At 36.3% G+C, this 23,764-nt stretch overlaps 1 protein-coding gene across 7 annotated transcripts in view; it reads right to left on the bottom strand.

Annotated features, from left to right (window-relative positions):
- APBA2 (amyloid beta precursor protein binding family A member 2) overlaps window positions 1-23,764 on the bottom strand; it is a 2,738,723-nt gene that overhangs the window by 714,598 nt on the left and 2,000,361 nt on the right. For all 7 annotated transcript variants that reach the window (XM_044078549.1, XM_044078553.1, XM_044078554.1 and 4 more), the window contains one exon: window positions 8,185-8,221. In XM_044078549.1, coding sequence (XP_043934484.1) covers window positions 8,185-8,221 — 37 coding nt within the window. The remainder of the gene's footprint in view (window positions 1-8,184; window positions 8,222-23,764) is intronic.

Raw genomic sequence — 23,764 nt, 5'->3', positions numbered from 1 at the left:
CACCAAATACATACAGAAAGGCAGAAACACTGTGGTTGATAAAGAATCTCACTAACTAATCTGTAGTTGCTTGGGTCCTGACTATACATGAATGAATGTCAGTGTCACCAAATACATACAGAAATGCAGAAACACTGTGGTTGATAAAGAATCTCACTAACTAATCTGTAGTTACTTGGGTCCTGACTATACATGAATGAATGTCAGTGTCACCAAATACATACAGAAAGGCAGAAACACTGTGATTGATAAAGAATCTCACTAACTAATCTGTAGTTGCTTGGGTCCTGACTATACATGAATGAATGTCCGTGTCACCAAATACATACAGAAATGCAGAAACACTGTGGTTGACAAAGAATCTCACTAACTAATCTGTAGTTACTTGGGTCCTGACTATACATGAATTAATGTCAGTGTCACCAAATACATACAGAAATGCTGAAACACTGTGATTGATAAATAATCTCACTAACTAATCTGTAGTTACTTGGGTCCTGTCTATACATGAATGAATGTCAGTGTCACCAAATACATACAGAAATGCAGAAACACTGTGGTTGATAAAGAATCTCACTAACTAATCTGTAGTTACTTGGGTCCTGTCTATACATGAATGAATGTCAGTGTCACCAAATACATACAGAAAGGCAGAAACACTGTGGTTGATAAAGAATCTCACTAACTAATCTGTAGTTACTTGGGTCCTGACTATACATGAATGAATGTCAGTGTCAGCAAATACATACAGAAAGGCAGAAACACTGGGTTGATAAAGAATCTCACTAACTAATCTGTAGTTACTTGGGTCCTGACTATACATGAATGAATGTCAGTGTCACCACATACATACAGAAATGCAGAAACACTGTGATTGATAAAGAATCTCACTAACTAATCTGTAGTTACTTGGGTCCTGACTATACATGAATGAATGTCAGTGTCACCAAATACATACAGAAAGGCAGAAACACTGTGGTTGATAAAGAATCTCACTAACTAATCTGTAGTTACTTGGGTCCTATCTATACATGAATGAATGTCAGTGTCACCAAATACATACAGAAATGCAGAAACACTCTGGTTGATAAAGAATCTCACTAACTAATCTGTAGTTACTTGGGTCCTGTCTATACATGAATGAATGTCAGTGTCACCAAATACATACAGAAAGGCAGAAACACTGTGGTTGATAAAGAATCTCACTAACTAATCTGTAGTTACTTGGGTCCTGTCTATACATGAATGAATGTCAGTGTCACCAAATACATACAGAAATGCAGAAACACTGTGGTTGATAAAGAATCTGACTAACTAATCTGTAGTTACTTGGGTCCTGTCTATACATGAATGAATGTCAGTGTCACCAAATACATACAGAAAGGCAGAAACACTGTGGTTGATAAAGAATCTCACTAACTAATCTGTAGTTACTTGGTCCTGTCTATACATGAATGAATGTCAGTGTCACCAAATACATACAGAAAGGCAGAAACACTGTGGTTGATAAAGAATCTCACTAACTAATCTGTAGTTACTTGGGTCCTGACTATACATGAATGAATGTCAGTGTCACCAAATACATACAGAAAGGCAGAAACACTGTGGTTGATAAAGAATCTCACTAACTAATCTGTAATTACTTGGGTCCTGACTATACATGAATGAATGTCAGTGTCACCAAATACATACAGAAATGCAGAAACACTGTGGTTGATAAAGAATCTCACTAACTAATCTGTAGTTACTTGGGTCCTGACTATACATGAATGAATGTCAGTGTCACCAAATACATACAGAAAGGCAGAAACACTGTGGTTGATAAAGAATCTCACTAACTAATCTGTAGTTACTTGGGTCCTGGCTATACATGAATGAATGTCAGTGTCACCAAATACATACAGAAATGCAGAAACACTGTGGTTGATAAAGAATCGCTCTAACTAATCTGTAGTTACTTGGGTCCTGTCTGTACATGAATGAATGTCTGTGTCACCAAATACATACAGAAATGCAGAAACACTGTGGTTGATAAAGAATCTCACTAACTAATCTGTAGTTACTTGGGTCCTGTCTATACATAAATGAATGTCAGTGTCACCAAATACATACAGAAATGCAGAAACACTGTGGTTGATAAAGAATCTCACTAACTAATCTGTAGTTACTTGGGTCCTGTCTATACATGAATGAATGTCAGTGTCACCAAATACATACAGAAATGCAGAAACACTGTGGTTGATAAAGAATCTCACTAACTAATCTGTAGTTACTTGGGTCCTGTCTATACATGAATGAATGTCAGTGTCACCAAATACATACAGAAATGCAGAAACACTGTGGTTGATAAAGAATCTCACTAACTAATCTGTAGTTACTTGGGTCCTGTCTATACATGAATGAATGTCAGTGTCACCAAATACATACAGAAATGCAGAAACACTGTGGTTGATAAAGAATCTCACTAACTAATCTGTAGTTACTTGGGTCCTGTCTATACATGAATGAATGTCAGTGTCACCAAATACATACAGAAATGCAGAAACACTGTGGTTGATAAAGAATCTCACTAACTAATCTGTAGTTGCTTGGGTCCTGACTATACATGAATGAATGTCAGTGTCACCAAATACATACAGAAATGCAGAAACACTGTGGTTGATAAAGAATCTCACTAACTAATCTGTAGTTACTTGGGTCCTGACTATACATGAATGAATGTCAGTGTCACCAAATACATACAGAAAGGCAGAAACACTGTGGTTGATAAAGAATCTCACTAACTAATCTGTAGTTACTTGGGTCCTGACTATACATGAATGAATGTCAGTGTCACCAAATACATACAGAAATGCAGAAACACTGTGGTTGATAAAGAATCTCACTAACTTATCTATAGTTACCTGGGTCCTGACTATACATGAATGAATGTCAGTGTCACCAAATACATACAGAAAGGCAGAAACACTGTGATTGATAAAGAATCTCACTAACTAATCTGTAGTTGCTTGGGTCCATCCTTGGTCCACATCTATAGCATGGAGTTTTACAGTGAGATCTCCATTCTTCCATGACTGCTTGCTCCTCCAAAATTCTCCCACATATGTTTGCTGAGATGGGCTAGGATTTCAGCTAGACTCCTTTGTATCTGTGGAAGATGCTGCTTGGGGCCCTGCAATTTGCCCTCCATCATAGCATTTGCCTTCACCTGTATCATACATTTTTCAACCAAAAACATTTTCATATGCTATGATTTTAATCTGAACCTTGATCCTTTGCTCAGTACATATAATAAAGATGCTACACGTTAAAGTGTCTAATCCTCAGTAAGATGAGCCAGGTTGGGTAGGATTACATGTTCCAAAGGGTGCAAAGTCTTAACAGAATGTGAAGGCTATATATAGTGTTAAATTAAGGATAATATTAACACAGCACCTTCCCGGCCTTAAAGTATATCGTAGGTTTAAAACATTGGGGAGTTCTCTATTAATACGCTGCCTTGTAGTTCTGTAGGTTCTGCTGGCTGCCAAGAGGTCCGTTGTAGTAGAAAACAGTACTTTTATTTTCTTTTTTTCCCTTTAAAAAAAAAAAAAGACAGGCTCAGAGAATACACACAAAAAAAATATTCAGAAAAAAAAAACAAAATAAATAAATAAATAAATAATTAAAAGATTAATAAAAATAAAAAAAATCCTCAAGCTGCAGTGGTTACGTTTCTTGGAATTAAGAAACGTAACCACTACAGTGAAGGATTTTTTTTTTATTTGTATCAATTTTTTTAATAATTTTATTTTTTATTTTTTATTTTCTGTTTTCTGAAATATTTTTTTGTATTCTCTGAGCTTGTTTTTTTTTTGTTTTTTTTTCTGTTTATTTAAGGGGAAAAAAACACAGTTTTTTTACTACAACAGACCTCTTGGCAGCCTGCAGAGCCCACAGAGAACTACAAGACAGCCTGGTAATAGAAAACTGCCTAACAATATCTGCCAAGGATATGTTCTGGTAGGTGCTGTGTTAATATTATCCTTAGTTTAACACTATAGCCTTCAAATTGTGTTCAGTACATAGGTAATGGCACATATACAGTATGGTGTTCCTGTGTCCTCACTGTGTCAAACAGGGGCTTTGCTGTTCATCTCTGGTTTCCTCCCATATATGAAAGACATGCTGATAAATTAATTTGTGATCTAACTGCCCATAGGTGTGTACAAGATATGTATATTAAAAAAAAACAGGTTTACTAACGGGTTTTTAAGAGAGTTTGTGTAAAGGATACAGGTAAAGTCAGAAAACAAAATTAAGTAACTGTGTTGGAAGTGAATATGCAGGTTTCCTGTTCAGTGCAGTCTTGAAGGAGACTATTTTGTTCTCAAAGTGTCACAAGAATACTTCTGACATGGAAGGTATGGGAGAGCTTAAAGGGCCACTATGGGCAAAAACTTAAAATTTTGTCCTACCATGAATTTCTACACAATCCAAACTTCTCAGCACCACAATAACAACTTATTGTTCATTTATTTTTTTTCCTAACTCTGAACACTCTCATGAGGATATACATGTTTGACATGATCGTGTTATCTTGCAATGCTATTCCTTGCTCACAATGCACTGTGAGGGCACAGGTGATGAGATTACAATGCCCTATTCCGTGTTGTCAGATAACAGTCTGTTTCACTTAGAATGGAAACAGTGAAAAATACTATCAAGTTTGACAATCCTCAATAAATGGTCAGTAACTTTTTTTTCCACTGACTCTAACATATGTGGTTCCTACATATGTGTTACACGGGGTCTATATTATAAGAATGAAAGTGCATATGTGCGACTACATAAAAGTCGGCACATAATGCACAAAAACTAAAAATAGCGAACGGCCACATAAGCTAACATTCTTAAAAAGGATGAAGAAATAACTGAGAACTTAGCCTTTTTTAAAAGTCATACTTTAAGTTTCGTTTTCTTTCCTTGAGTCAGACAGAGTGTCATATTTCAGCTAATTAGTGAAGTTGCAGTCTGTGGTTATCAAGTTTATTTATCTTCAGATTATAAATGGTTCGACAGGTTTACGGCCTCGAGAAAGGTAAAGGGAAAGAATGCAACTTTTCACAGCAGTACAGAATAAAGTAGTGAATTCTGAGCTTGAATCGCTTTATGATCTTAACAGGTGAGAAATACACAGGAAATAAAGTTACCTTGCTGTGATCATTTTCCTTAGCCATTCTACTTTCAGATGCAATGGGCATGCAGTAGCAAGGTAGATGAATTCTTAATGAAAGCATCATGAATGGGATTTCATTCAGCAGTGAGAAAGTAGATTGGGATAGAAATGTCATAAAATGATGAAAACACTGCTAATTTATGCATTTTAAACACTATCCTGAGGAAGGGAAATATTGCATTTAGGGTGTAGTCATCCTTTAAGAAAAATATCGGTGGCAGGAATATTTGGTGTTAGAATTGTTGTATCTGAAATGCTCTAATCATACCATGCCATAAGAATCCATAGAGCTTTAAAAAGTTTCAGGAACTGAGAGTTACAATGTGTAAGAAGTCAGAATCATGGCTAATCTTTTTAGAAATATGCATGCTGTTGAATTATAAATATTGATTGAGTGACTTCATCAGTCCTCACAGATGATTTACTCTGCAGCTACCTTACAGGTGGCTAGTGCTCCTTACTTACTGGTAAGGTTTTATTTTTTGCAACAAAACCTATAATTGCACGCCACGTATAGTAATGTTTGCTTTCAGTGTATCTACATTTAGAGAAATATTAATTCTGTATATGCTCAAATGCCACCTACATTTATTTTGTTCCTGTTACCTAAAATTATACAACATTAAAGGTTGTATGTATGCACCTACACAGAAAGTTAAATAAATACATGTCTTGCTGCCACAGGATACCAAAATGTTCACATAACATGCCGAAGAATTTGAGACCTATTCATGAAAAAAATATATTAAAATGGTGGGAAATAAAGTGAAGGTTCAAGTAACAAAGGGATCATTTACCTAACACTCTGTATCAAGTGTCATTTTTTTTAAAAAACATCATATTATGCCCAATTAGGGGACCTATGGTGGCTAGATCCCAAAATGTAAAAAAAACTAAGCTAAACAGCTAGAGAATATAATGCTGATGATATTTGTCAAAGCAAACAGCAGTTAATATCTTTACTTCAACACAGACAACACCTGCAGATCTGCATATGAATGGATGCGGCATGCAACTATAAATGAACTGCGCTGGCACAAGTTGACAAGTATCTAGTAATACCTCATTACGCATGCTGCCCATTTGTGTTGTATAGAGGAGATTCTATTTTTAAAACTGATTAACTAAGGAAACCCAATGAGAATGTTAATTAATTCAGTTCTGGAATAAACATTTTGAAAGGTAGTTACTCCAGGATGGTTAAAGCACTAAGGATACAGATGCTGTAACATTCAGAGATTAAAATCCCATTAATCACAAATTCCTTACAGTATGACATTGAGTCTCACACTAAGTGTTATGTGTGAGTTCTTCTGCCTCACAAAAGAAGGGCTGAACCAAAACCACAACAGCAGTATGCAATTTATCCGACTGGTCTACCACACCTAAACAGACTCTGAAATGAAAATACACAGATCTGGTTCTGTTAAATGTTGCAAAAAAGGATCTATGAATCTATGGTTCTGTTAAATGTTGCAAAAAAGGATAAGAATTTGACCATTTCTTAATCAAACTCCTCTCAACAGTGTTGCCATAAACTGCAATTCATACTATGAAAAATATCACAGAGAATAACATTTTTAGTATGCATTTTACTGTACTCGCTAGCTGGTGTGGGATTGTTCCAGGCTCAAACAGTGAGGCAGGTTCCAGAGGGCCTGCTTATAGGCAGGACAGAAATGAATACTGGCAAACTCACTTTCTAAGAGAAAGAAGGGAATCTCCAGTGCCACTACACCAGCACCCCTGGTGGTGATCAAGGAAACTGCAATGAGACTGCCTGACTAAAGAAGCAATCTATGTTCCTGGAAGTCACAGTAGGCCTACAGAGGTGAAGATAGAACTAATACAAATATGTCAGTCACATGATCATTGTGGGTATTACACAACCACCCTCGTGAGTGAGGCCAGAGTGCATAACATAATACACTAAATTCTTAGCCTCACAATGTGATGGTGACTTGCTGTACCAATGTCCAACCTTCACTCCAGGTAGAATACAAATGGATGTCATGGTCGACTGGAAGGGGGGGGGGGGGTCTGATCACCTCAAGTCAGCAAATGGGAACCAAATAAAAAGTTTTAATGTCATTTGTAATATTCTATAGAAATATTACTTTCATCATTACATCTTTCAAAATGCAGACCTAAATGGTAGGCTTTAAAACCTCACTATAACAGAATACCAGTCAGAATTTCTATGCATATTAAAGGCCACATCCCTGCATATTCTCTTGCTTCCTGAGTATGTCCTTCACTTGCACATTTTAAGGTATCCTTCCTGCCATTTTGTATTTCTCTTTGCTATGCCTGTAATACAACAGTGACCTTTTCAATATGGCTTTTCCTCTCAGAGGCGATCTCTGCTTGACCTACAAAGCCATGTCTGACCCAGAGCTGCTAGATATGCTACACCTAAAGAAATCCCAATCCCTCCATGCCACACACTCCAGGGACCTAAACCTTATTACCACAATAAACAGAACATGCTGGAGGGACAGGTCCCTAACCCACAGACTTCCCATACTCTGGAACAAACTTCCCATTCACATCAAGCAGAGCACTTCACTGGCCCTCTTTAAGAGAAATCTTGATGAGTGGATGGGCAATAGGAAGTTCACCCCGGGGATCACTTCAGTGGCTTTGCTTGACAGGGGCACTAGGAACTAACTTTGGGTGGCATGATGCCAGGAAATCTTCTTGGGCTAGGCTTATACAGGCTCCAGGGCCATTAGTCTAGTACATACCTATGAACCTAAGTATTATTTTTTACTTTGAATACCTGTGTTTCTTTCGAAAGTGGCCCTGGCCAGACCTGAGGAAGCTCTACCAAAGCTCTGTAATTACAATTCCCATCCAGCAAAGCAACAGCATAAAATATTTAGCAGCGTATTTGTTTCATCTCAAAATCCTTTAAAGGTGACAGAAACTTCTAGGTTTTTGGTTATAGAATCACTGCTACTTACCATCAACAAAGCTTGGAAAAGCAGTGGCTTTCTTTGTCTGTTGGATATTAAAAGAAAAATTGAATATTAGTAAATGCATGATTTTATTAACTATAAAAACACATATAACACATATAACTGAAAGAAAGTGTTAGATTCTTCTAGCAAATCATTTTAAAATTTCAGTCAGTAACTTAGGATTTACTCCTAATATGATTATTCATACTTAAAAGATGTATAGAAAAAGAAAAACAGCAGCTTAAATAACTACATAATTCAAATGAAATATAATCTCACTGTATTTTTTTACAGAGATGCATGTTTCCTGAGTATTAAATGGGTCAGCTCATTGTGATATACTTTTTAGGTTGCATCTTTTTCACCTGGAAATAAAAATAAATAAATAAACAAATGACTTTGAGGACAAGAGCTAACTGACCACATTACTTTATTATTCATAATCTGTATACCATGGTAAACCACACTGATCCATATTTAGCTCAGTTTGCTGTATGCTGCATATATATTCCAGCTGGCAGTTTAGTATACAGGATTAAGGGTATAATGTATCCCTGTGTTTGAGTCCCCCAGTCTCCATATATCACTACACTGTGATTTTGAGGGAGTCGTTGAACCACCTAGTGCTCTTTTGTCTCTAAATATAATCATTTGTGCCTCATGGGTTTTCTTGGTTAACAAATATGTTAAAACATTTCAGATGCAACAACTGTTTGACCTTTAACATCTTCATTCTGGTTACAATCATGAAACTACTTCTCAACACAAAGTGATAGAAACATACAACAGACAGAGGTGAACACTCTATTTAGGCTGCTTGATAGCATCTTTATTTTTGCAGAGTAAACATCTGTCAAAAGTAGCATAATAAAAGCATCACCTTGGACTTTTTTTGCTCAGTGCAGTAACTGGGAGAACAAGGCAGGGTAATGAGTCTCCTTTTGAACAGAAGTATTCTTCAGAGCTCTTGAAAGACAATTCCCATCTAAAATGTTTTTGTCATGGACAGTTTTATTACTGGTAGGAATTAAGTCCTCTCTCTAGCTCCTTCTTTTCTAACTCCATTATGACTTCTTCTTCATAAAAGACAATTCCACCTTTCTTCTAATGGCCACCTCTGATGTTGAAGGCCTACCAGTACACTTGTTCATGCTCTTATTATGTCCTACTCAGACCCCCTACCCAGCCAAGTGTTCCAGCTAATTCTTTTCTTCCTTACTATTTCTTTTAGGGATCTATACTGTTCAGATGTTTATATCATCTTATCCTGAAGCAAACATCCCCCACCTAATCCACAATTAACCTGACAACGTCAAGCCCTTTTACTACTCACATACAAATGCTAGTCAACAAATGCAAGCAATGAAAAACAACCAGTATCTGCCAGGTAGAGCACCCTCAGTTCAAAAGACCACAAGTATAAAAAGATAACAGAGGAATGCACCATGAGCTGCGTAACTGAAAAACTTCAAAAGAGTCCGTAAAATCCAAAATTTAATGCAATGAAGACAAACAGAAAAAAAAAAAAGGAACTGCAGTGGGTTAGCGCTTTCATGTTAGGATTAACGCTTCATCAGACATCAAGAATACAGTCAAATCACATGTGTTTAAATACAAATAATGACATCACTACTAATTCAAAATAACAAATCACAAAACAATGACTGATGAAAACACCATCACTATAAACTAATTGAATAATTTAGTATAATCATGTAAAACACATTTATAAAAACACTTGTAGGAACTGTAAATCTTTAACATAAACTTATAACAACACAGACAATGTTGTCAAGCCTATAAAGCACGCTTATAAAAACAATGAATTATGTCAAAGTCTACTATGTAGTTAGTGTCTCAATGGTCTGCTAGCTAAAAAAAGGTTTGAGGGTGATCCTATCATTCAGCCCATATTTATGGGCTTGTAGTTTCAAGATCCATTTGCCTTCCCTCTCCTCAGTATAATTTCTGATGTTGCCCAATCTACCACTTCTCATAACCAATTCTAAAATCCTAAATCTAAAAGTGTGTGAGGATCCATGTTCTGCAACATGTCGCGCCAAGGCATTAGTGGTGTTACATCTCTCAATGGCATAAACATGCTCCCTTATGCGCTCACGTAAAGACCTGTTGGTCTTACCAACATAAAATTGCTTACAGAGTTGACACTCAGCAACATATACAGCATTGATGGATCTACAGTATGCATAGTGTTTAAAAACATAAACACGTCCAGTAACAGGATGTGTGAAACAATTTGAATCAGCTATGTACCTACACTGATTACAGGAATGGCATGGAAAAGTGCCATGCCTTCTAGATTGTCTGTTGCTCTCAGGTTCCCTGTCATAGCATAGTAACCTGTTAAGTGACTGCATGTTCCTGTATGCTATGTGGGGTCTATCATCTATCAAATTCTTAATCCTATCGTCCATCAACAAGAGCTTCCAGTTGTTACTGAGAACTCTTGTGATGTGACTGTTCCTGTTGGTATAGGAGATTGTTATCCTATTGATAGGAGCAATACCACGGTCCCTACTGGGTGGTGAGTGAACATCTGATCATCTGATCAATGGGGCACCCAAGCCTGATCTATGCCGGTCTCCTTCAATGATGTCATTATGAACATCAGACCTATTATATCCTCTGGAAATAAAATTCATGGTCAATTGTGTCTTATGATGCTCATATGCCATGTTTTGTGTGGTCAACCTGGAAACCCTCATGATTTGATTTTTCACTATGTTCTTATGAACATGCTTGGGATGCATGCTATTTCGATGCAAAAGATTGTTCTTCCAACAAGGCTTTCTGAATAATTCTGTATCAAAGCCATCGGATACCTTGATAATTTTGACATCTAAAAAATCAATTGCACTTACAGAATGGGAGCATTCAAAACAAAGAAACTCTGTGGTGCCATTCAAATATGTCACAAAATCCAACAACTGTTCAACAGTGCCTCCCCACACAATAAAAACATCATCTACAAACATGTTGTAATACTTTAGGTGCATCTTGAACTCAGTATTGTTATTAAAGACAAAAATGTCTTCCCAATGTGCCAACACCAAGTTGGCATACACGTTGGCACATGGGGTGCCCATTGCTACCCCCTTGGTTTGTAAATAATATTGATTATTATAAAACAAAACATTATTCTCAAGTATTAACTCAAGAAGGGACATCCATCTACAGATCCTATCACCTGGTATTTTGTTCTTCACTAAAAGCAACCTGATAAAATCCATACCAATGTCATTCGGTATTGAGGTAAACAAAGATTTAACATCAAGTGTGACAAGAAAGTCATCACTACAAAAGAAAGGAGAGCTACCAAAAATGGAAAGATTCTTCAAGAAATGAGTCATATCTCTCAGTATCTGCTTAACATCTGTAACTACTGGTTTGAACATCTTGTCTAGGTAGATGGACATAGGCTCAGTGAGCCATCCTCTACTGGATACGATCGGTCTTAATGGTGGATCTAGAGGTTCTTTGTGAATCTTGGGGAGACCTCTAAACGAGGGAACTAAAGGATTATCAACTAAAAAATACTTATAAAGATCATTATCAATGACATTAGTTATCAACAAATCATATAGGCACCCATGTACACCTTTGATCAAGTTATTAAGGTCATAATTGTGAAAAGGTATGTCTCACTGTCTAATAACATAGACTCCATCTTCTTGCAGTACACAGATCTGTCCATAATAACCACGGCTCCTCCCTTGTCAGCTTGTCTGATCACTATTTCATCATTATTTCTCAAGCTGACAATTGCATTCCTTTCTTCTAATGTTGTATTAAAAAAACCTGGTTTGACATGTTTATTATTATATAACTCAAATATCTCACTCTCACAGGCTTGCTCAAACACCTCTAATAAAGGATGCTGTTGGGGCATAAAAGTGAAAGGTTTCTTGAACAAATCAAAATCATTTCCCTTAATATTGTGGGTGTCCTGCCCATATAGCAACTTCAAGCCAAGATTCCTAGTAAAAAACTTAATGTCAACGATGACATCTGTAAGGTCATTACAACAAGAGGTATAAAACCCAACCCTTTATTTAATACAGATAGTTCATGTGTATTTAAAACATACCTAGAAATATTAGTCACTAAGTCCTGGGAATTGGCTTCAATGCTTTCTTCGTTTGTTGGAAGACCTCCTCGGTACTCTTCCTCTTTACTGCCCTGCTCTGTGGAGACCAAGTCCTTCTCTCGAAGGGTTTGAAGGCCAGCGGAAAAGAAGGAAATCCTTCACCCACACCAAACACTTCATCTTCTGTTGGAATGACAAAGGGGTCTATGGATAATTGCTTCCTGCGTACATCATTCCCCTTGTGTTCTAAAGAGACATCTGGTATCGACTGAATGTCTGTATTGGCATGGCTCTCAGCATGTACAATAGCTTCGACAACTACTTGTCGGGGTTTGAGAGCCACTGATGTGATGTTCCTATCATCAGAGTTTGAGCGCGCTGAGATGGGTGACTGAATCACTTCACACGCGCTTCTTAACGACGTTGTCCATTAATATGCACAAAAAATTGACATAAAAAACACAGTGATGCTGTACAACACCACTAAAAAACTAAGTAACATCCGTAACTTCAGCATTACGGACCGATTGGGCACCTTTCTAGCTATCACTACTCAACAGAGGAGCCTAAGACTAATCTTAGACCAAGACCTATCATTCCACCAACACAGAGAAGCTCATGTCAACAAGGAATTAACTCCAAGTGTCATACAAAACAGCTAACTTGTCAACGACTGTGACCAGGCAAGCCATTGCCAAAAATGTACTCCTTCTCAGATTGGAATCCTGCCTCCCTTTAACTGCACTTCTGTCTGCACACACTACTGTACTCAATCAATCGTCTGAGAGTAAAGTACTTAGATTAGTACGCCTCACTAACAAGCATGAGCATCACTACATTCGACTCAAATAAATGGCGACCTGTTGCAGTTAGAGCTACTTCATGTTCAATACACTTATCTACAAAATTAAATGATAGCTACTGTTCACCACTCTTCAGCAAGCTGCAGTTTAGAAATCATTCCTACCCTCTTAGAAATAATGATAGTATTCAGTTACACTGGCTCCCATTCACACTTGGTATGTGATATAGAGCTTTCTGGAGAACAGCTGTAGGTGTTTGGAATAATATCCCAGAGAACATTAGGAATAAACATCCACTACTGAATTTGTAGAACATCTTTTCAAAGAAATAAATGCAAGTGCTAGAGAGACATGGGCCAATGCAATGGAATTCTGCTTGCAATCTTTCTATATGTCGATGACATGGTTATCTTCACTTCAGTCAAACAACTCACTCAATCTAACATGATCTGGAAAAAGACTTCATCTCCCTCATTAACTGGCTTAATAGCAAAAAACTACTACTTAAGACCTCAAAAACTAAATTTATGTTCTTTGTAGCCTCCACTAAAAGGCAAAAGAACCTCAACAAATTTCTTATTCTTAACTACCTTAACAATGCCATTAAGCAGGTTAACACCTTCAGATACCTAGGAGTCTGAATTGATCCCTCACTTATCTTCCTCATCATTTTAAACAACCAGAAAAATATAAACTCCTTACTCTTTTGGGCCAACAAAAATCTTCTCTCTCCAGTCCAACAAGAAAGGCTATTGGCAAAGGGATTCTTCTAGCACAACTTGAGTGTTGACTACCTCTTGTAGCAGCTGCCTCCAAATTATACTCTAGAACCATCCAAACAATCTCCAACTCCATCTACAGCTTTACCACCCTTTTCCCAAAGTATGAAAATTCTGAATTTCACCATGCAACACTAAGGAAGTGAATAAACACATACTCTGACAGGAATTTTTAACCAAAATAGAAATGAATACCACATTTTAGATTATTTCAATAAATGTGCAGCACATAAAAGTATACAAAACATCAAGTAGTTTAGAGTAAAATGTGACTGTGAATGCTGGACAGTGAGGGCCAAATTCAGAGAGGTTACCGCTAGGTGTACACATAGTGTACAGTTGAAAAACGTAACCAAGTCCAATTCAGAGACAGTCCTACCATGGTGCTTTAGTACAAAGATGAACAGCACCATTACGGGTTATCTCTGCAGCCATGCTAAATGCTAATAAGGCATTCTGGGGGAGTGGCCTACACTATTTAATCATGTGCTCTCTCCTGGACATGTCTTTGTTACTGCATTCAGACAATCGCTTAGTTCCACAAGTTAACACGGCCAAAAGTTCATGTTCACATGTTTGAGTTAGAGGGAAGTACCTAGGAGTTTAGTGGGATGTATGTGCATGTATGTGTGTGTGTGTGTGTGTGTGTGTGTGTGTGGCTGCATAAGTGTACATGTGAGTGCATGCCTGCCTGGAAGGTCACAGTAGGATGGTTAATTGGAGGTAAGGTAGGTGCGTGTGTTTGTGTATGTGTGTACGTGTGCCTTTTGGTGAATGTGTCAGTGAGTGCAACTTGGGGGACAGTGTGTGTTCGCACACATGAATTTGTGAATGTTGGAATGTGTGTGGGGATGCCATACCACAACAATCTCCTAAACTAATGAGCAAATCCTGCCACATTGGTGGAGGAGGGGGGAACAACAGGACTATTGATTTTATATCTTGCCTTAACAGCACTTAAAAATATAAGAAAAAATGTTTTATATCACAAATGAAATGGAGTGAGGGAACACTAGATGTCAGGGATAATTCTGTACAGTACTAAGTAAAAGCATTTACAAATGAACAAGATTTCACAGCACAAAACGTGTGCATCAGAGGGAACATCTAAATGGCATGCCCTAAAAGCACTAACATAGATTCAAACCCTGCACTCTCAGAGGTTATACAGAAGATATCAGGCCTCTACACCAACATCAAACACCAGGAAACAGCAGGTGTGTCCTATAAAATAAGGGTAAGGATGGGGGGGATGTTTCAGAGTTGGGAGGAATATTTGAACATTTAAATATAACTCAGAGTCATTTAAAAGTTAATAACAGATATAGCATCATGATACACTATATGAAAAGTTAGTAAAATTAAACTTTAATGTATAGTACTACCTATGGTAAAAACTGGGGTTTACATGGGCAGGTACAAAAAAAGTACCATATCAGGGATGTTCTGAGGTAGTGTGTGTGTGTGTGTGTGTGTGTGTGTGTGTGTGTGTGTGTGTGTGTGTGTGTGTGTGTGTGTGTGTGTGTGTGTGTGTGTGTGTGTGTGTGTGTGCGCGTGTGTGTGTGTGTGTGTGTGTGTGTGTGTGTGTGTGTGTGCGTGTGTGCGTGTGTGCGTGTGTGTGTGTGTGTGTGTGTGTGTATTGGAAGAATGAATTTAGAGAGGTCTCTATGACAATGTGATGCATGAACCAAAAGTAGTAACTACCACAGGAAAGTACTGATTTGCACTTGGAGTAGTTAAGGGTGATTCAGAGATAAATTAGATGATAATGAGATATTTCCAAATTCTGGTTAATGTGTCTATCAAATTCATTTTCCACACAGTGTAAACAGCCCCTTTTGGCCACAGCTCTTACCTCTGGCAGTGGGGTTCTTTCTGAATCCCATGGTGAGATTTTGTTTTGCTGCAACCTCAAAAATAAAGTATTGAAAATATGTCAGTGGTATTACTACAGCAAAAGGAAAACTGAATATTACTAAGCACCAGACATATTATATATTCGGACAGGGCTCATATTCTCATAGTGTTAGCTTCTATGTTCATTTATGTTTCATTAGGGAAGTAGTTTTATTGTGTTCTTCAAGGACTACTATAATGATATGAAAAAACATAATATGGAAAAGTAGAAAAGAAGTGAAAAAGGCCTTCGATGAAACTGGAAAAAATGGCAGCTATCAAGACATTACAAGTAGAAAAGGTATACTTTTAGCGGGTTTCCTCTAAAACACGACCGTTCGTTTTATAAGTAACATTAATAACATAAACAAACTTTCTACATAGAGCTAAGTTAAAGTGATATATTTAACCATTTATAATGTCCCTAAAAGTTTTGGCATATATCAGTAGTAAGTGAGACATTATGGGTACGGTCATTTATGTAAATTCAGTTTCCCCAATGTGATATCATAGGTGCATATTATAAGAGACTGGCAGTTAAAGTAGAGGATTAAGGCCCTGAATTATTAATAAACAGCTTCCTGTGGTCAAGGGAACAAGGTTTGAGTCTTATTACCTCCATTTACCTACTGTGTGGCTCTGACCAAGTCAAATGACCAGACAGTGCTTCCCTGTCACCATAAAAAGGGACTTGTGTCCAGTCGGCTTATCTTGCAAACAGATGTATAAAAAATAATTCTAAATGGAATAGAGGCATGTCTATCAGAATGACAAAGAACTCAGCAGTGATTTAAAATATATACTTTCTGTCACTATGATTAACCACAGTCTGACCTAGAATTCTTCTATTCATATTTGCAGGACTTAAAAAAAAGCATAAATCAGTACAATTAGCATGGTGTTTTCTACAACTGATGATGACATTTTGATATAAAGCACAACTGACAATGGTAATGCATTTGTGAATTTTAACTAAAGCACATTAAAGATCCAGAGGCACTTACTGGGATGGGGGTGGGGAAAATCTATATGGTCTATATACATCCACCATAAATACCAACTCAAGTAATCAATGAAAGGGTTTTAATGGATCAGTAACCCCACCTATCTACCAAGTAAGTAGCATTCAACCTATTTTAAAGGTGCAACACGACAGTAGATGTTTGCAAGAGCTTGTCTGTTATGCATGTAATTCATTGGTGTGCTTAATGCTAAATGGTACTTTATAATGTGACTAAGATATGCTATTACCGGAGCATAGTTATGCACACAAATTTTTAACTGTATGTGCACAAAGGAATTGCTGAAATCTACATGCTACACTCTGACCCCCTGTAGAATTTCCTAACACATTTTTGCATCACATACTACATGAACTTGGACAGTGGGAAATTGTATGCAAAGCTAACAGCAGCATATAAACCTGCCTGGTGGAAATATTTTCCTCTCAACATCAGATCTCTGCTAATCGATTTTTTAATATCCACTCTCTCGACGCATGCAAATTAGAAGTGGAATTGCAAACTTGGCCAGGCAAGATCAAACACTTCTTGAATTGCTTCAGGGTATGTGAAATCTGCAAATATAAACTGTGATGCTATCAATATTCTGTGGGAAATCCATAGAGAATACTGACTGATTATACACAGTCATTTAATTCCATCAAACAGATATACTGGTAAGAAGTAAAAGCGTCCCTGTTAAACTGTCATCATCTATCCTGAAACGCTTGGTCTTAAATCTTTGCATGGGTAATGATATAAAAAGATGGTATCATGACTATTTAGAAATCCTTGATGTGAAATGATGTGAATATGTGTGTTTCATGTATAGTACTGTAAAATACACAGAAATATTTATTTCACAAGCCGTAAGCATTAGAATTACTAGCAAATGGTCAAAAGATGGCACACTTTATTATTGTTAGATTCAATATAATTCATTATAATAATTCAGTTCAATGATTTAAGTTATATGTAGCTCTTATTTTACAAAGAAAATGAGCAAAACTATACAGTTAAAAGACAGGATAAGTGACATTCATAAGCATTTTCAATTATCAAGCTGAGATGAGGAAAAAAATATTTTTATTTATTTTCCACCTGATGTCAGGGATAATGTGACAAACCAGTTTCAGACAAAGGCCACCATATAAGCTTGCAAAGTGACAAGTATCTATCAGGAACTATAAATCTGAATCATTAATATAGATACAAATCTGACATACAACACAATATATAGTATAAACAGTGTTTACATGTTTACACTGGTGAGGCCATTAGGAAGGTGACACGTGACAAAATATGAAGATTGTACCAATGGTGTGAAAGCCTTAGAAAGATATGCAAATGCAACTTAAGAGGAAGGCAGAGTTAATCATGCACAAGGGTAACATGGATACGATAAACATTGAAAGGACAGGCATGTGACAATGATATGCATTTTTTGGGCAAGCAAGAAGATGAGTTAATATTTGGGGGGTAGTGATGGAAAGAAATGGTGAGGGGATTATCAGATAAATGCAGATTGACTAAAGCATTACCATTTGGATCTGCCAGCAGAGCATGGAAAGTCCACAGACAGCTCATTACAGGACGATATATTTCAAAGGGAAATCACAGTTATCCCCATAGTTTGGGCTGTAAATGGCCATTTATGTATAATTTATTATGAGGGTGCACACATGACATAATACCATAATAAGTGTTCCCAGAATCTGAGCCATGATTTAACAGAGCAATTTATTTATTGTATTTATCTGACATTTATTTACTGGGGAAAGTACAACATGGCAATAACGCCTTTTCTGCAGAGATCCAGTAGAAAACAGAAAAACAATATCATATATAAATAAGAAAACAATATTTACTACAGCCTGCAGCCCAGGAGTGAAACTGTGTTATTGTTTGTGAGAGTTGTAGCTCTTATCATACAATTCAAAAACTAGTGCCTTCCTATAGGTAATACATTTATTACTTGAAGTGATGTAAATAATTTAGTACTTAAGACTCGCACAGACTAGTGGTAGTATGGGAATAATAATTCTCAAAGCAAGGAGTCCTAACAGCTTAATATTCCTTGTAAGTATCTTTGTATGAAAAATTCATGATACATTTTTTTTTTGTTTTCATTTTTCCTAAACACCTCTTTTTATTAAAGCAATAACAGTTTCACCAGAGCAAGAAAAAAAGTATGTGGTTTCTGAAACTGCTAACATCATGCCATATGTGTGTATGTGTGTGTGTATGTGTGTATATATAAATTGATGTATTTTTTGTATGGTCTGAAGAAGCAATTTTATAGCGAAAGCACTCACCTGTATTCGAATAAAAGTCTGTTTGGATTTTATACTGCTCTTTGCCATTTGCTTTTTATTGGTTTGCTGTGGTGCTGTGTTCTACATTTTTGATCATTTTATTTGGTTCGTGGTTGAACACAGCTTTGCGTTCAGCAGGACTTGTTTTATCATATTTCTTTACTGTCTTGTGTTGTTGCTGACCGACATGGTTGAAAGTATCACCGTAAATGCAGAAGCCATGCCACAGGCTGATTCTCCTGGCAACTTTAGTCAAAGGAGGTGACTACAAAGCTTTTTAAATATACAAGGTAATCCTTTGTTAACTGAGAATATGGATGTTTCTGCACACAGTTTAATAACTGAGCATAATGAAAGCGCACGTATGAAAGACTTGTTTAAACACTTGGAAAATCACTTATATAAACTGAAGAGACTTCAATGTCAGAGAATGCATTTTGAAGCCTGCTGTGTGTTGAAAGTTATTCCTAGAGGGCTGAGGGTGCTAAATATGCCCTCATATGGAACAACTTATCTGGAACTTTTAGCAAAATGGCAAATAATTAATTTAGACAAGTCTTTCTTATATTAAGTTGCTCATTTACTTTTTTGTACCTTTAGAGCTACAAATTTGTGAAGACGTTAACAAACTACAAAAAGAACTGTACAGCCTTAATGTTGATGCACAAGCTGACCTTTGCATGAGTGAGTTAACTGAACAATTACACCTGTATAAAACTAAGCTATTAGCACAAAAAAAGAAAAAAACTTCAGAGAGAAATTGTTGATTTTCAACTACAAAATGTGTCTGCTTGGCCGAAAGAGCAGCGTAAAGAGCTAATACAACCTAGAATTTCTACAGTTAATAACTTAGAGGAAGTTTCCTCTATTATTCAAGATAATGGTTCTGTTAATGCTTCAACAGTGGTGCAAGAAAGTGCTGTTTCTTCACCTAATGCCAACACCTCTACATAGAGCACACCTTTGGTAGTCCCTCCCACAACTGAGCAGCAACTTAGAAGAACTGCTCCTTCTCCAGAACAGGTAGTACAGCCTAAAACACTGAACATTACTAGTTAATCAGTTTTTTTCTTTGGGTCTTCCTTTACCTTGCAAATTCCAATGCAAGGAATACAAAGCTGTGAACACTGAAGGAAAGTAATTCAAGAGAAAAAAGTCTCAAGAAAATGTGGAATATAACAAACTAGTATGGAATTTATCACAGAGACAGTTAACAGAATCTGAACTTTCTTTACTTAAAAATGTTTGTCTTTTATTCCTTCTCAAAGGGCTGATCCAGCTGATACTATTATAGAGCTGAAATTGTTTGTATGAAAAATAGCTCTTAAAGAGCAGTTTGGTTTTTCTGTGTCACATGAAAGTGCATGTAACTATAAAAAGCCAAATGCTTTCTGTCCAACATTGTCTTCTACCCTGGAAGTTTTTTCAAATGTATGTGAAGTGAGTATAAACGAAATAGGTTTTACAACTTAAAAATGAGATATATCCACTTGAAAACTTACAGAGATATAATGACATTATAATACGACCAGCCGATAAAGGCAATTCCTTTGTTGTTAGATAAAGAGTATTATGTTACTACTATGAATACCATGCTTAGAGATGATAACACATATATTAGCATTATTCTGTACAAAAGTTAATTGAAAGGTTCACCAAGTCTCTTGTCAACTGCTTTGAGGAAACAGTTATTTCTAAAGATCTGTTCCAGTATCTTATAACAGAACATCCTATCGTACCCACACTGAATGGTTTGCTGGAAATACATAAAAATCTTGTAACTCCAGCTTTTAGACCTATAGTAGCTGAAGGTGGATGGCTAACCGAACCAGACCAGCGTCCTTATACGTAGAAATACATTTAAGACCCATTTTAGACAAGTATGCCATTGTTTTACATGATACAGAACATTTCTTAAGTGATTTCTACTCTTTTCTTGAGAGTTATCTTGAAACTGGTACAGAGATTATGGCAACATTAGATATTACGTGTCTGTTTACAGTTATACCTAACCAAATAGGTCTTTCATATGTAAAAACTTTTCTTAAAGAAGAAGGCTCTCACTGATGAAAAAATAGAGTTTATTTGTTATCTTATAGAGCTGGTACTAGAATATAATTTTTTTTATTTGAGAAGTAATATTACTTGCAGACATCTGGCGTAGCTATGAGCACATCCTGTGCCAATAGCTATGCCAATATGGTCATGGCATACTGGAAAAATGCAAACATCTTAAATGCTGAACAGTTTAATGTGCATGTGAAATTTTATTGGCGTTCTGTCGATGACATATATATTTTTTGGAAAGGATACCTTGAAAGTTTAAATAATTTTCTAAGTGCTATAAATACAAGTACCTCCTTTCTTAAGTTCACTATGAAACATTCTTGCACTCACATAGATTTCCTTGATGTAACCCTGTATAAGGGTATAGATGGAAAGCTGCATACTAAGAGATATAGAAAACCATGTTATACACATAGTTATCTTAAATGTAATAGTATGCATCCACCACATATTTTTGAAAATGTGGTAAGAGGTCAACTTTTAAGAGTTTCTAGACTTCATGACCAGGAACAAGAATTTGAAACAACTATGTGTTCCACTAGTATGGAATTTATAGAACATGGTTATAAACCTTTTGAAGTTAGTAAAGCATCTGAGAGGGTTAAGTCAGACAGACAAAGTAGTAGACGTCCATTTTTTTCATGTAAAGAAAACATAAGAAAGACTGCCCATAATAATTGTTATAGTAATGTAGCTTATTGTATGACTTTTAGTACTGACAGCATAGATATAAAAAATATTATCACAAAAAATTGGTATATTTTATCTTCTGATCCTACTCTATGTGAGCTTGTCAGTGCAGTTCCATATTTTGTTTATAAAAATAAAAAATTGTTGAAAAGACAGCTCTGTTTTCCTAATACAAGTAAGCTAAGGCAACCTAGTATTAGAACAACTAGTTTTGGCACCTCTATCTGTGGCAAATGCACTTTTTGTAAATACATTGATGTATCTGATGCATTTATTCAACCAGACAATGGTAATCATTATGTTTTCAAAGTTAAAGCTAATTGTGACACTAAAAACTTAGCTTACCTAGCACAGTGTGTGATTTGTTCAAAATTTTATATAGGAAAAACTAATAGGCGACTTAAGGAACGAATTAGAGACCATTATTATTGTGCTAATAAGGGCCATAGTTACAGTGCCCTAGCTAAACACATTCTAGAGAAAGGCACTAACCATTGGTTCATTGGTACAAGGCTATTGTCTCTGCATGTTTTTTACTGGTAGATATTTAATTAATTGTACTTTAAATATTTGAGTTGTTTCTTGTTTTTTGTATGGTCTGAAGAAGAGATTTTATCGCGAAAGTACTCCCTGTGTTCGAATAAAAGTCTGTTTGAATTTTATACTGCTCTTTGCCATTTGCTTTTTATTGGTTTCCTGTGGTGATGTGTTCTACATTTTTGTTGATATATATATATATATATATATATATATATATATATATATATATATATATAAACAGAAAGTCTGAAGATTTTAAAATGAACTGTCTATGTTATGTTATTAGATGTGTGCCTTTAAATGACTGTATTCCTCTTGCTAGTGCACTTTAAGTAATTGATTGTCTTATTAAGTAATTATTTTGATTTGATATATAAGGGGATGCTGCCGTGTGTATTTTATTTCATTCTGAAGTCATTTGAGACGAAAGCAATATTAAACTGTGTGTTTCGCTATTGCTGGTGGTTTCCTTCATTGTTCGGTCAGACTGGTGGTTTGGTTTTTATTAGTTTTTGCTGCTGCTTCATCCTTGGGACTGTTGTTTCTTAGTTGTTTAGGGCTCCTATCCAGCAATTTAAAGTAAACATTAAATATTTAAAAAAGGACCACACATTTATTAACTCATTAAAGTTTATAAAGATTTGGTTTATAGCACAAAAAATAACATTTGCCATCTAGTCTATTGTAACTCTATGGTCAATGTCATTGTCACTCTATTATTTACACGAAGACAAAAAAACGGCTCCCCCTTGTGTATGAAAGTGGAACAAATCCTTCAAGTCTTTGCAGAGGGGATGATTTTGGTGCACTTAAAACGAAGTGGGGTGTATAAAGGTTGTAAACAGTGTATATAGATGTTTTTATATATTATGCTTTTGTGTTTTTCTTTTAACTTTATTTATTTATTTAATTTATTTATTTAACATCCGCGGTGGTGGTGCTGCGGTAGCATTGCCACCTCACAGTAAGACGCTGTCCGGATCGATTCACAGCTAGAGCGTCTTCTGCATGGAGACATGCATGAATGGGCGTACCTTCGTTGAAGGTTGTGCGTCAGGGCTGGTAACTCAGCACGTAGAAATCAACTACCAATCATTAACAGACCGGAATTCCGCTGTGGCGACCCCTAACTGGGAAAAGCCAAAAGACACAAACATTTAACATTTGTTTACTGGGAAAGTCTGACTGGACACAGATCATTTTTCAGCAGAGGCCCGGGGAGAAAAGCTCCATGAGTAACAGTAAATTTTCATGTACACATTACAATAATCAAAAAGTATAAAGTAAACAAAATGTAGTATACACAAGAACATACAAATGTGTTACATTTTGACAACAAAACCTAGGCTTTTAACATAGCTAGTACTATTTGTAGGTATGACTT

The sequence above is a fragment of the Protopterus annectens genome, chromosome 7.part1 (assembly GCF_019279795.1).
Source record: "Protopterus annectens isolate FY-2018-M chromosome 7.part1, PAN1.0, whole genome shotgun sequence".
Lineage (NCBI taxonomy): Eukaryota > Metazoa > Chordata > Ceratodontiformes > Protopteridae > Protopterus > Protopterus annectens.
The sequence above is the reverse complement of the archived record's forward strand: the minus strand, read 5'-3'. Positions and strand labels throughout refer to the sequence as shown.